General features: G+C 54.2%; 1 protein-coding gene across 1 annotated transcript in view; it reads right to left on the reverse strand.

Moving 5' to 3' along the window:
- Positions 1-905: 905 nt before the first annotated feature.
- PRDM15 (PR/SET domain 15) overlaps positions 906-14,269 on the reverse strand; it is a 46,385-nt gene continuing 33,021 nt past the window's right edge. Inside the window, exons 15-23 of the mRNA XM_068975590.1 lie at positions 13,881-14,044; positions 13,003-13,082; positions 12,589-12,708; positions 10,881-11,012; positions 9,197-9,280; positions 8,684-8,859; positions 4,850-4,930; positions 2,964-3,173; positions 906-1,382 (exon numbers count right to left, since the gene is read on the reverse strand). Of these exons, the coding sequence (XP_068831691.1) occupies positions 906-1,382; positions 2,964-3,173; positions 4,850-4,930; positions 8,684-8,859; positions 9,197-9,280; positions 10,881-11,012; positions 12,589-12,708; positions 13,003-13,082; positions 13,881-14,044 (1,524 nt within the window). The remainder of the gene's footprint in view (positions 1,383-2,963; positions 3,174-4,849; positions 4,931-8,683; positions 8,860-9,196; positions 9,281-10,880; positions 11,013-12,588; positions 12,709-13,002; positions 13,083-13,880; positions 14,045-14,269) is intronic.

The following is a 14,269-nucleotide window of genomic DNA, read 5'->3' on the forward strand; positions in this document are numbered from 1 at the left end:
TGAAACACATCAACCTTTGGAATTAGAGTTTAAACAGAAAAAAGACATGAATTTCTTCCCTGTTCTCCAGTTCAGGGGACTCTAGCTGAGTCTCAGCCACAATAAATACATTTGGATGGCAGAGTCCTGAGACGGCTCCAGGGAGCCTCCAGAAGGGCCAGCAGGAGGCCCTCCTGATGCACGTTAACAGCGACTCCAGCGTTGGGGCAGCTATGTAAGCTGGACATAGGCCTACAGTGCAAATGACATCGCGTGTCAAAGGAAAACAGAGAAGAACGTGGTCTCTGCAGTTTTGAACACGCGAGATATGCTCTAGGTAAAGTTTAAAAAAAGAACCATACTGAAAATCCATTCAGGAACCCTTACTAAGATGCCTTGCTGAGTGACCTCATGTGACCGCTTGCCTGTGACCAACGGAAGGCAAGAGGAGGGGCGTCACCCCACAGGGCAGCTTCCCACGTGGTTTCAGCCAAGGACAACTCAACTGGAATTTCAAAGAAGGTAAATGTGACTTGAACTTCTATCTGTTCAAAGTCCGGGAGCCAGGAGAAAACTCTGTTCCTGCCCAGCACGTTGCTACATTTTAACTCAGCAGCTGAGCCCTAAAGGGAACAAGCAAGCAAACAAACCACTTCCCTTTTCCAAACCTTGAGTCCCTCCAGCTCTGGGAGGGAAGGCAGGGGGCTGCTCCCGCGGACAACTGGCCTGCCCAGGCTCACTTCTGAGTTCAGCTGCCATACTGCCATGGTTCTGGGGGCATTTGGAGAGACTTCTGCAAAAACTAAGTCAACCTCACTTACACTGCAATAATGTGTTTGCTTTTCTCTGTTTGGTATCCAGCCAGCAAATCTCAAGTGAAAACAAACCCCCATCTGTGGCTCTCTCCCTGGTCTCTGCAAGTCGCCTCAGTAGCTGTACATCTGTGGCTGCTGCTCGGCCGGCACTGAGGGCTGGGTGGCCTGCGGGGCGGGGGCCGGCGGCGGTGGGGGCGGCCCGTCCGTCTGGGGCACCGCCCGCCACGTGAGTGGGTGCTGCTCGCCCAGCTGGCTCCCCAGGGGCGTGATGGAGTTGACCAGGGTGGTCAGGTTGATGAAGTGGGCCACAGATTGAGGGTTCGAGGCTTCCGGCTGCGGGTGGATCTGGAGGTCGTTCTGGCGGTTGTGCAGCATGGCGGAGCCGCTGACGGTGTCAAAGGTCACAGTCAGGATGGAGTTGTCCAGCTGGAGCTGGCGTTCCGGAGTGGTCAGGTGCCCGACGGCCACCGGCTGGAGGTTGGTAAATTGGGTCCCGGCCGTGGTGGTGATGGGGGTCACGGTGATGTTGGTCAGGCCAACGGAGCTGGACGGGGTGGTCACGTTGGGGTCGCCCAGAGTCACCACCACCTGGAAGAGTCACGCACGACACGAGTCCTTTAGTTTCTCAAGAACTGAGAACAAGAGCAGCTTCCTGTGCTGTGCTTTGCAGAGGATCCCCCGTGACGCGGGGATCATCTCACGCTCGGCCCAAAGGAAGGAGGTGAAACGTGCTGGTGAAAGACTAAACCACGCTAGTGTTTCCTGGAAACAATTCCAGGGAAAAAGAAAAACGAGATACAGATGTGATCACTGAGACCATCAGTTGGAACTGAGCAATAAATGATTTCAGTGTCGAGAAAAAAAACAACAGTAATCACGAGAGAAGCTGAAGTGAAGAGGGACTCAAGAGCCTCTTGATGAGGGTGAAAGAGAGTGAAAAAGCTGGCTTAAACTCAGCATTCAATACTAAGATCATGGCATCTGATCCCATCACTTCATGGCAAACAGATAGGGAAAAAGTGGAAGCGGTGACAGATTTTATTTTCTTGGGCTCCAAAATCACTGTGGATGGTGACTGCAGAAGGTGAAACTAAAAGATGCTTGCTCCTTGGAAGAAAAGCCGTGACAAGTCTAGACAGTGTGTTAAAAAGCAGAGATGTTACTTTGCCAACAAAGGTCCATCTAGTCAAAGCTATGGTGTTTCCTGTAGTATGGATGTGAGAGGTGGATCATAAAGAAGGCTGAGCGCTAAAGAATTGATGCTTTTGAATTGTGGTGTTGGATAAGACTCTTGAGAGTCCCTTGGACTGCAAGAGCAAACCAGTCAATCCTAAAGGAAATCAACCCTGACTAGTCACTGGAAGGACTGAGGCTAAATAGCGGAAGCTTCAATATTTTGGCCGTCTGATGTGAAGAGCTGACTCATTGGAAAAGACCCTGATGCTGGGAAAGATTGAGGGCAGGAGAAGAATGGGACAACAATGGGAATGAGATAGTTGGATGGCATCACCGATTCAAGCAACATGAGTTTGAGCAAACTCTGGGAGACAGTGAAGAACAGGGAAGTCATATCTGATTCACAATGAATCAGATATGACTCAGCAACTGACCAACAACGATCACGAGAACATTCTTCGTTGTCTCTTAACACACTGCAAAGCTCAGAAGGACAACAAACCCGAGTGCGGTGCCAAGAGCTAACAAACAAAAAAGACAGCAGCGCTCTCCCCACGAAGAGGGACAAAAGGCCAGAGAAACACAGGAACCCTTGCAACCAGGATGACCAGGGCCACTCAAGAGAGGTGCGGTGTCCAACACATGCAGACAGAGAGCTGGGGGCCTTGAAACCCAGGCAGGGAAGGGTCGGCAAAGGGGAAGTTCTGGCTAAGAGCAGTGGCTGGACACACCCCCTGCTTTGCAGGGTCGGGTCCCCCCGCCTGACCAGCACACTCAGGCCCCTGAGAACCTCCCAAACTGGTCCCAGCCAGTTCCCAACTGTGGGGGTTCAGCTGCTTTTCACCACGATGGTGGTGACCTCTGGGTCTCCACTGGGAAACACTCACGGGGAAACAGGGCACAGGCTGACAGCGGTCAGGGTCCAAGTCCCCACGGGGGGAAGGGTAACAGGCCAGCCCCCCGCACCCGGGCCGGACTCCACACAAGCATCACCTGCTGGATGCTCTGCACGGCCGAGTCTGTCTCATCCCCAACAGCGCCCGAGAACGTGCCCTCCTTCTCTGAGAACTCGCTGAAGGTGGCGTCCTCAGGCCCCGTGGCCCCGGCCTCCTCCTCCGGCTTCTGCTTCCTCTTGGGAGCTCTTCTGGTGGCTTTCACGTGCTTCCCTTCGGCCAGCTCCTCCTGCTCCAGACTCAGCTCAGGCTGAACGAGCAGAAGGTGAGACAATGACAGGTCAGTGCGTCGTGCCCCCGAGGCTGGCACCATCTCCAGACACCAGGTTACCAGGCCCATCTGCTAATGTGCACGTCTAGGGATGGGAACAAGTTCCTGCTGGTTTCCGCTGCTTTTCTTTAAAGTGAGGGAAGTTGGGTACAAATCATACTTTGTGCTGAAATAGAAATATCTCTGAAAACAGAGGTTTTGAGCCCCTGTTTCAGCCCTGTTGAGCTCTGCCTGAGGCTGCAAAGGCTTTCACATTGGGCTCTCTGCCCCAGGCTGACATAGGTTCACTGTGGACATAATCTTGGATCAAGGATGAGTCTGACTGCAAGAACCGTGTGGTCGTGGTTTTTAGGGACAGCAAATAAGGGCCCAGCGGTAACGGTGACTGCAGATGGGTGCCCGGCATACTTCTTTCCCTCCTGCTGACCCACAGCTGGCCCAGCCCAGGATCACAGAGGCCTCTGGGCAGTGGTGGCCCGAAGGGCTCTCTGCCCCGGTCACCCACCACCCGTCCTGTCCTCGGTGCCATCCCATGAGGTGTGGTCCCACCCAGTGACAGACAGACCCCATGGCCACAAGGGACTGCCCATGTCAGGGGTGGATGTGGTCCTGGGCCTCGGGTCTGGCTGTTCAGCGCAACCCAGCCACTGAGCACTGCGCTCAAAGCTCTACTGCAAAACAGAGATGGGAAAATGAGATTTTAAAGTAACTGAGCATGAAGTGTTCCCTTCAAAATAAGAGAAAACCTTTATATAGAGGTACTGACTACAAATTCCTTTTGAAAGTTCACCTAATACGTTTAAGGTTATTTTGCTTATAACAGTCTAGTCACACTAAGCTCTTCTGGGTGATACTTGTGATGATTAACTAAAGCATCATCTTTGCTAGGTTGGGGCGCTCAGTCATGTGGTCAAACACCAGTCCAGATGCTGTCCTGAAGGTGTTTTCCAGATATTATTAACACTGAAGCCAGTAGGTGGTGAATAAAACAGCACCTTCTGAAATGGGGATGGGCCTGGACCAATCAGGTAAAGGCCTTGAGAGCCGACAAAGTTCCCAGAAGATGAGGGAATTCTGCCTCCAGCATCGGCTCCTCCTAGGCGTCCAGCCTCCAGCCCTCCCGGCAGACTCTGGACCTGCCAGACCCACAGCTGAGTGAGCCAACTCCTTAAATAAATCTAACTCTCTCTGCACGTGCGTGCACACACACACTTTACTGTTTTCTCTGGGGGAACTCAGTCTTAATAAACAATCTATTCTCTAAAAAGACACACATCTATTTTCAGAAAACTTAAATTCTAGAAACGTTCACAGAAACTAGAAGGCTCCTGGAAAGTAAAGTCACTCAGTCGTGTCTGACTCTTAGAGACCCATGGACTGTAGCCTACCAGGCTTCTCAGTCCATGGGATTTTCCAGGCAAGAATACTGGAGTGGGGTGCCATTTCCTTCTCCAGGGGATCTTCCCGACCCAGGGATCGAACCCGGGTCTCCTGCATTGTAGGCAGACAGACGCTTTACTGTCTGAGCTACCTTGACGACCAATTAACAAAACAGAGGGAAATGAGAGTACACATGGGGGTTTCCCCAAAGGCCGCTCCTGACACCTGCTGGGCTCCTTAGGTGAGACGACCTGCCCCGTGTGCTCCGGGCTCACCTGGACGATGCCGATGGAGGAGGCGTCGATGGTGGTGGTCTCCGGGAGGTGGTCCAGGTCGTCAATCCTCACGGCCAGGACCTAGGAGGGGGTGCAGGGCCGTGAGCCCAGGACACGGCGCCTGAAGGCCAGCCCAGGGCGGGTGGGGCCAGACACACGGCTGCTGAGCCATCTCCTTCACAGGCCCCCGCGTGCCCACCGGCCCTGCTCGGCACTCAGAAGCCTGGGATCCAGAGTCCTGCCCGCCTCTCCTTCCCTCCTCCCAGGTCCCCTTCTCAAGTGTCTGCTGCGTTCCCACACACGGGGGTGTCCCCTCGCCCGTCTGTGCATCACCGCACTGTCCACTGCCCCAGGTGGAGACTCTGCTCCCCTTCCTGTCCACGCTGTCCACTCTCTCAGGAAGTGTGTCCTCACTCAATCTCAGTATCTCTCACTAAGAGCAGAGCAGAAGAGACACAGTATGGCAAACCCATCCTACAATGAGCTACCAAGAGAGAGACGTGTACACGTAACACACCTTACTTTCCTACCTGCGCGCCCCCACGAGCCTCACCAGCCTGTCCTCAGCAGGAGGCAGACTCTCACACCGGGACACACACTCGAGGTTTACACGGCTCCTCCCTCACCCCGAACCTGGTCCACACCCCACTGACGCTGGCGATACAGGTGACTGTGGTCACCTACGTGAACAAGTCACAGGTGGTGCAGAGAGCACGAAGGACACCTGGGAGGGAGGCTGTGACGGGGAGCCGCTAAGGGACGGAGGCGGCCGTGGGAAAACTAAACACAACCAGGGAGAGCATGGCAGTCTGTCCAAACGGCTCTGCAGTCAAAAGGCTTTGCAAGCATCTTCCCATTTTTGTTCCAAAATAAATTAAGAATAAAACTACAGGCTATATATCATGGGTGTGGCTTATTTAAGAAAGATGACCGACCACTGTATTTCTGGGCTTAGGATCCAAGACCATCCAGGACAGGGCACCCTCTGAGAGGGTGGCCAGCAAGGCAGTCATCTGTGACGTGGTGGCGAGAACCCAAGCGTGACTGAGGCTGCAAAGCTGAGTCAGCGCAGCTGGAGGCCACTGACTGTTCTCTCCCACCACACGACCTCCACGGCTGTCAGTCACCACCACCACCCCGTCACCGCCACCACCATCTCCATCATCACCAACGGCATCATCAGTGTCCTCGTCACACCATCTGGAAGCCACAGAGAACCACCACAGCAGCACTTACTGACTTTACTCTCGTTAGGAGATTAGACCACAGGTGAAAAGCACTTTTTGTGTTTGCATTTTCCTCAATGTAACATTCATTCAAAGGGAAAGATTGTAAGTGAAGTCACAAAATAGCATCAATTCTGAAAGATCCTGAATATGTGAAAGCAGTTTATGCTTAACACCCTAACACGCTGGCCAGCCTTCACCAGACCCCCACGCCCGAGTCTGTGCCCAGCACACCTGCACAGCCTGGCCGCGGGCGGTGCCCTCACCACAGCAGAGCCTCCCCTGCCCCACTCCTGCAGTCTGCAGACGTTTCCTCCGTTCCCTCTGCTCTTGTCTATATGACGTGTCTGCATCCTTCCCCTCCTTCCATCTCCCACCTCTTGGACCACCGTCAGGTCCAAGAGGACAGGGCGCCCCCGTTCCAGCTGGTCAACAGCGCTCATCCCCGCAGGCACTTAACTATTTGTTTGAACACACAACAGAGAAACATCAAAGGATCCAAGGAAAGCAGCCCAGGGGAGAGAAGCTAAAGTGCCTGAGACAGAAGGGACTGAGAAGAGAGCCCCGACAGAGCAGCGCGAGCCTGCTGGGGGCCCCTCCAGAGCACTCTGCAGCCCAGCGACGTGGGCTTGAGAGGAAGAGGTGCCAAGAGGTGGCCGTGCAGATGGACACATGAGGCAAGTGATCGTTAACCAGAGGAAAACGTCTGTCGAGCCACTCCGTGTCCGCAAGGCCCCTGCAACCCAGCAGCACGCATCACAAGTGCCATGGGCAAAAACCGCCGTGCACACCATTAGTGTACGGAGCTACAGACACCCACGTGCCGGGAAATCACTCGCTCCCACCCACCATGAGCCCCCGGGGGAGCCTGCAGTGCCTGCCCTGGGCCCCAACACCTAAAGGGGGCCCCACTGACACTGGGCAGCCAGACAGATGCTGACACGTCAGGCTCCTGCTCCCGACTTTGTTTCTCTAGGTGGAGATGCCAGCAGGCCACTAGGTGGAAAGGCTGGAGTGAAAGGAGCAAAGCTGGTGGAATCCCAGTTCCTCGTGCTAAGCGGAAAGAGCCAGGGGTCCGCGGGTCAGGGACCTGCACCGGCTGTGGAGGACATGGCGAGGTGATGGGAGAAAAAGATGAACTTATCACCCAAATGAAGCAGAAGGTGCTTTTGTAATTGCAAAAGTAACCCATGTTCCTCAGAGGCAACTATTTAAAACAGAGAAAAACATACAGATAAGAAAGAACCAAAACTTCGGTGCCAGAAGACCACAGTGCAATGCTTTCTCCCTTTCCTGCTTCACCACCTTGTCTATGTTACACAGGTGAGCATCCTGCAAACACACAATGTGCATGACATGCTGTGGGTGCACCTGTAGTCTAAGGTGTATACTGCCTTCTTACAATGAACACTCACAATCTTACTCAGAACTCTCTGCAAATACGTTACAGTCACACACATCACTGAACTACCACTAACACAGTGGCATTCCTCTTGCTGGACACCCAGCGGTCCAAAGAGTCATTTATTAAAACACTGGGAGATGGTCACACGACCCTCAGGAGGACATGCAATTGTGCACATCGTGGAAAAGTGAAAGTGAAGTCGCTCAGTCGTGTCCGACTCTTTGCGACCCCATGGTCTGTAGCCTACCAGGCTGCTCCGTCTATGGGATTTTCCAGGCAAGAGTACTGGAGTGGGTTGCCATTTCCTTCTCCAGAGGATCTTCCCAACCCAGGGATCGAACCCTGGTCTCTTGCATTGCAGGCAGACGCTTTAACCTCTGAGCTTCCAGTCCTGGAATTGGGTGCAATTCCAGTCATTCTGAATCCCAGAACCTCCCCTAATTCAATGGAGGAAGGATGGCAGCTTCTACTATTAAAGGCTTTCTCTCGTGTCTCAACCACATGTACTTCCTTTTGTGAATCTCCTCTCCCCAGACACAGGGGGTTCTCTGTTATTCTCGTGGAAGGCGTGCTATCTTTACTATTAACAGCCAGTATCTGTTAACGATACTGACACATTTTTCAGTTTTCCCTTTGCGTGTTCTCTTGACCCCCAGAAACTCTAAATGTTAGGTTGCTTACTGAGTCAAATCGTTCATTCAAAATTTTCACCGCTTTTGCGCTTATAAAGCCTCTAGTTTTGTTTTCAGTTTACTGCTTTTTCAAACACAATGACTTACTCAATGCCCTGGACCTGCCTTTAGCACCGGGGTGTCAGGGTCCACCTACCTTCCTGGATATACTTTCTCCGTCTCAGTCCTCAGGCCCACTTTCTAAGCAGCCCCCAACACCACGCGGAGCCCCTGGTTCTGCACATTTTCTGGCTACTCTAAAGGGAGGAATGGGGGAGAGGAAGGGTAGCACCCCTGTCCTGCTATAATCCCAGGGAGGGAGTAATTGATTACTTCAGAAGAAACCCATTTGGGGCTCTTCTATTCACGCATCCATTCGGTGCCTCCTACCCGCAGGCAGAGGGGAGCCCAGGGGAATGCCAGGGGTGGTGACCCTGTGTGGTGGGGTCTCGGAGCGGGGGAAGCCGGGGGACCGAGGACAGAGGCGCCGGGCCCGCACGGGAGAGGGCAGCCCCGCCCGGTGCGCGCTCACCTCAGGGTGCTTGCGCCGCATGTGTCTGCTCATAGAGGCCCTGGTGGACACCTTGGTCCCACACAGCTGGCAGCTCTGCGCCTCCACCTTGTCGTGGGTGAGCTGCACGTGCTTCTGCAGCATGTACTCAGTGACGTACTTCTTGTCGCACACGGAGCACGTCCACTGCTTGCCCACTGCCCGCGCGCACGGGGAGAGACGAGCGCGGGTGGTGAGGGGGTCAGCCTCTAGGTTGAGGACTGAGTCACCCACCCTGAGGTCAGGCCTTGGAAAGACCCTCCTCCCACCCAGGAATGTTTCAATCACCATCTGACAAGGCGAGCATGAATATTTGAAAGTTTTGTGGCTGAATTTTAGGGGGCAAGGGGCCAGCATTAAGGCACAATAGTGCCAGATATTCTGAAAAAATTCACATAGAGCCTCATAGCCAAGCTCTTCACACCCTGCACACCCAGATGGCCCCAGCAGAGACCACAGCGGCCAGCCGGCCGGTCCCCAGGCGCCCCTGCTTACCCGTGTGGATGAGCTTGTGCGTCTCCATTGTGTTTCTCTCACTGAATGTTTTTCCGCACAGTTCGCACATGAAATCTTTAATCCCTGCAGGAAAAGGCACATTTAACTTCACGTTTCACGAGTGTTTTAACTGTATACAGCATCGGTCTTGTCCATGACACGTTTCTGTATTTGTAAAGACTGTGGGGGCTGTAAGTTACCCGGAGATGACAGACAGTAAACCTTCATTCCCCCACTCAACCAGCAAACTGCGGCTTGAAAACCATCCTACTGCAGGTGTCTGAGTGTTCAGATCAGTGACTCGGTCTGGGGTAGTCACCCTGCCCGCCTGGAACCTGGTAATATGGAAGCGTCGAGCCGTCAAGACTGTTGCACTCCCCAAGCTGACAAAAAAGGTGGGCCCTCTGCCTCTTAAATAAACATTTGCCCTAAATGTAAAGCAAGGCAAGTGACTTTCAAGCCTGCTTATCTCGGTCCTGTATTTGCTGGGCCCCTGGTACTTGGGACCCCATGTTCACGTGGCTCCTGGAGGCAAGAGGGACAGAGGCCACTATACCCCAGTGGGTGGAGAGTTGTGAGACCCTCAAGGAGGAGCAGGACCCAGTCCCAGGAGGCGAATGCTTCCCAGAAAAGGAGAAGCAAGAAATGGATGGACTTTCCAGGAAAAGGAGAGCGGCATGCTTTTGTGAAAGCCCAGCGCCCTGCGGGCTGGCATTCCAGGGGGACCCAAAGCAGACCTGTGTGGTGGCCTGGCCAGGTCTGGGGGCAGTGAGACAGGTGGGCACACAGGTGGGCACACAGCTGGGCCAAGCAGTGGCAAGACTCAAGTCCATTTTAGAAAAGATATGAACCAACCAGATGCTCCTACTAGAAACGTCACACATAGCTCCACCACCCAGGGAGGACTGTCTCTCATTCTGCTGTCGATCTGATTCTGTCTTAAACATGCTTACCGATAGACAACTGTTTATAAGAAATGAGCTCACGAACACTGATGAAAGTTAACATGCGTATCTCATCATTTGAAGGATGCACTGTCCTTTAAGGTGGACACACCACAATTCAGCCTCTGCCCTGCTGATAGACACTTAAGGTGGTCCAGTTTCCTGTCCAGATGACATGACGACCATGCACACACACGTCAGGTCCTTGTCTGATGCTTTCTCCTAGCTGAGTGGGAGGGAAGGGCACCAAAGGCATTGAGGGCGGCAAGCAGGACGCAGGGGGCTTGTTGCCGGGATGGGGGAGCTTCTGGGAAATCGGCTACTTATCCAGCTTCCTAAAGCTTGACCAGCAGAGAAGGCAATGGCACCCCACTCCAATACTCTTGCCTGGAATATCCCATGGGATGGAGGAGCCTGGTAGGCTACAGTCCATGGGGTCGCTAAGAGTTGGACACGACCGAGCTACTTCAGTTTCACTTTCATGCATTGGAGAAGGAAATGGCAACCCACTCCAGTGTTCTTGCTTTGAGAATTCCAGGGACGGGGGAGCCTAGTGGGCTACAGTCTATGGGGTCCCACGGAGTCGGACATGACTGAAGCGACTTGGCAGCAGCAGCAGCAAAGCTCGACCAGAAAGCCTGGGGCCTGTTGGGAGCTAAAGACCCAAGCAGCGGTGGCTCTGCTCAAGCCGTCTCTCACCAGCGGGCTGGTCTCTCTAAACGAGAGCACCACGGACTCACCGGTGTGCCTCTTGTAGTGCTTGAGCATGTTGACCTTCTGCGCGAACTTGCGGTGGCACTCCCTGCACTCGTACTCCTTGATGCCCTTGTGCAGCTTCATGTGGTGGCGCAGCGCGTGCTTGGTCTTCATGCCTGCAGGACAGAGCGGGCTGGCGCCCCACCTCGGGAGCCGCCCATGCCCACACCCCACACCTTGCCCCCAGCACCCATGCCTGCCGACCCCCCCACCCAGTGCCCGTGCCCTGCCCCCCATATCCCGCTCACCCCCTGCCCCCAATGCCCATGTCCTGCCCCAAGGGTCCTTGTCCCCATCTCCATGTCCTTCCCTGCCCCCACGCCCCACCTCCAGTGCCCATGTCCCACCCCCACTCCACCCCGAGAGCCCATGCCCCACTCTGAGTGCCCATGCCCACCCACAAGCACCTATGCCCTTCTCATGCCCACCCCGAGGAAATGTATGCAGTACAAGATGGGAGAACAGACCATAGTACCTGCCCTGGGCACCCCCCTCTCCATCCAGCCAGGCCCACTGAGCAGCACTCAGGGTTCAGCTGTGTTTGTCCCTGCTCACCTGGGGGCAGGGCCCACCACACCTGTCCCCTCCAGGCCGGTGGGAATGGGGCTGGAAGAGCTGGGGCAAAGATGGGGCTGGGGCTCCACCCACTACAGCCAGGGCTAAGACATGGGCAGAAACTTCTAGAAATGACTTTGTGCAATATTTACATGCTGCTTTTAAAGCATGTAACTACGGTCTGAGGTGGGAAAAACTATTTTGCATAACCATTCCAGTTATTTAAAAATAAACTTTTTTTGGTTAGGTGCTTGTGTTACTTTTTCAATAGAACAATCTACACTGCTGCACATGGTTACTCGAGAACAGACAAGAAACTCTCGCCTCTGGGGAGGGGGACTGGAACTGCCTGGGGTGAGCAACTTCTCACTTTCTGCTCTTCTCTGGTTATTTTACGAGGCTAATAGGGGTTGATCCAGTGAGTAGAATTATGGAACATTTGTGTTTGCTTTATATTTTCCTAATTTTAAAAATCAAGGAAAAATAAAAACGTCATGAAATATTAAATTTTTAAAAGATGCTAATGGCATCAAGACAAACTTTTAAATTAAGACAAACTTGATTTGTCCTGTATCTGAAGGAGGGTGGCCCTGCCGCTCTTCCACCATACATAGTACTGGCAGCCATTTGAAACCACCAAGGAGCCACAGCTCCAAGCCTTCCCCAAGTTTCGGTTTCTTTTCAAACAGAAATGGGTTAAAATTTTACCATGGACTGGGATTATCTCTTTCTGGTTATACTTAGCGATATGAGCTATTTTACTAACAGGTTCATTTAACTAATTTCACCCGATTAAAATAAAGGTCATCGTCATCACTGGCCACAGAAAGTCAGTCTTAATACACAGCTGGTCCTTGTAAGCAGCTGAGGGTTCTGCACCTCCACTGAGGCCACATGGTGATTCTGAGGGTATTCTATACATCACACAGTCACGCTGCACCATCTCCCTGCTCTTAAAACAGCTTACCTATGCTTTGGTTTTATCCCCCGCCTTTGACTGATTTTTCTTCTTGACCCGCATTTAAATACTCCAGGTCTTATCTTTCTTGAGTAGATGACTCAGGTCTGGGCAACCCCCAACTCCCACTTGGCCTGCTGCCCCTTCTGGATGACGGCCAGGCCCGCACCTGCCCTCACCTTTCCCACACTCCGCACACAGATACTCCCGAATGTTGTCATGGACACGCATGTGCTCCTTCAGCATGTCCTTCCTGGCAAAGGACTTCCCACACTGCTCACAGGCGTGGCTTTTCACACCTACAAGCAAACACACGGCAGGCTGTCACCGCAGGGAATCCTGACCCAAGGTCACTGCATGAGGGCAGCACTGGGAAGAAGCACATCCCCCCCACCCACACCTTGCAGCTGGAGCCCTCCTTCCTTGGCCTCTGCAAGGACCCAGAGGGGAACTGGGCAAGGAGGGGCTGAGCTGGGAGGAGCAGCAAGTATGGATGGAGAAGGACCAGCCTGGAGACGAGGATGACCCCCTGGGGCAGGAAGCACGCAAAGGGGCCTGGCCCTCCGACACTGTGTCCTCTCAGGCCTGGCTACCTGTGTGGATCAGTTTGTGCCGCTCCAGGTTCCCAATGCTGTTGAAGATCCGCCCGCAGATCTCACAGGGGTGGATATACCTGAAAGGAGACACAGGCTCAGGACGGCACACAGCCTCGGTGGACCGGCACTCAGAGTGCACTTGCATAAGCGCCTTTATCAGCAGGTGGGGTGAAAAAAAAAAGGTGCTGTGGGGGTGACAACGGGCCCGAGACTTCAGCCTACATCTGGGCTGAGTTGTACCCCTTGAAGTTCACACGCTGGCATCCTGACTCTGCACCTCAGAACACGGCTGAGCCTGGAGATGGGGGTCTCTGCAGAGGTCCTCAAATTAAAGATGAGGTCACGGGAAGGGCCCTAACCCAGTAACTGGTGTCCTTTCAAGCAGGGACACAGAGACAAGCGTAGCAGGAAGGCCACGAAGACACACCCTGACGCCAAGGAGAGAGCTGGGGCTGACCCTCTCCCATGGCCACAGGGGGACCCAGAGCTCGGCCTCAGCATCAACATAACACACCACTGTTGTTCAGGCCACCGCGTCACAGCCCCAGTGGAGGACTTGGCTCTAAACAAGGCTGTAGACCGAGTCACCCGGACACACAGTACTGATTACCGGCTGCAGCCAGATGGGGGAGCTGATGTTCTCAAAACCTAATTACTCTGGGGAAAAGGGTCTCTGGTTTTATGTAGGCAGGTCTGCAATGCCGCCCACTGCTGTGGGTCCCAGAGACTGTGCGAGCTGATGACCAAGGAAGGAGCAAGGCCAGGGCATCCCCCAGGCCGGCCCAGGGCTCTCCGAGGAGACAAGTTGCTCCGTGCTCATCACCCCTCTGCAGGAAGCCAGCCCTCCCTCCACCCTAGAGTCCCGGGATCCTCACTTCTGCACGTTGGGGTCGGGCAGGTTCTCGCGGTGGATGACCATGTGGGCGTGGTAGGTGGCCTTCAGGGCGAAACGCCGGTGGCAGATGCTGCAGCCGTAGCCCTTCTCCTTGTGCACCTCCATGATGTGCTTCAGGTACTCCTTCCCGCGGCCGAAGGTGAGCTGCGGACGCACACGCTGTTTACCTGCGCACGCAGCCCACCCCTCCCCGGCTAACGATGCGCCGCCTCCACGCAGGCGCCCCGGGCACAGGGGGAGAACCCGCCTCCATGCAGCAGAGCAGAATTCCAAGGGGCAGGGCCGGTGCCGGGCAAACCCGCGAAGCATGGGGGCCCGTAAGAGGCGGACCTCAGGTCCTCCTGTAACTCTTACAGCAGGTCCCGTCCC

This window comes from Capricornis sumatraensis, chromosome 1 (assembly GCF_032405125.1).
Source record: "Capricornis sumatraensis isolate serow.1 chromosome 1, serow.2, whole genome shotgun sequence".
NCBI lineage: Eukaryota > Metazoa > Chordata > Mammalia > Artiodactyla > Bovidae > Capricornis > Capricornis sumatraensis.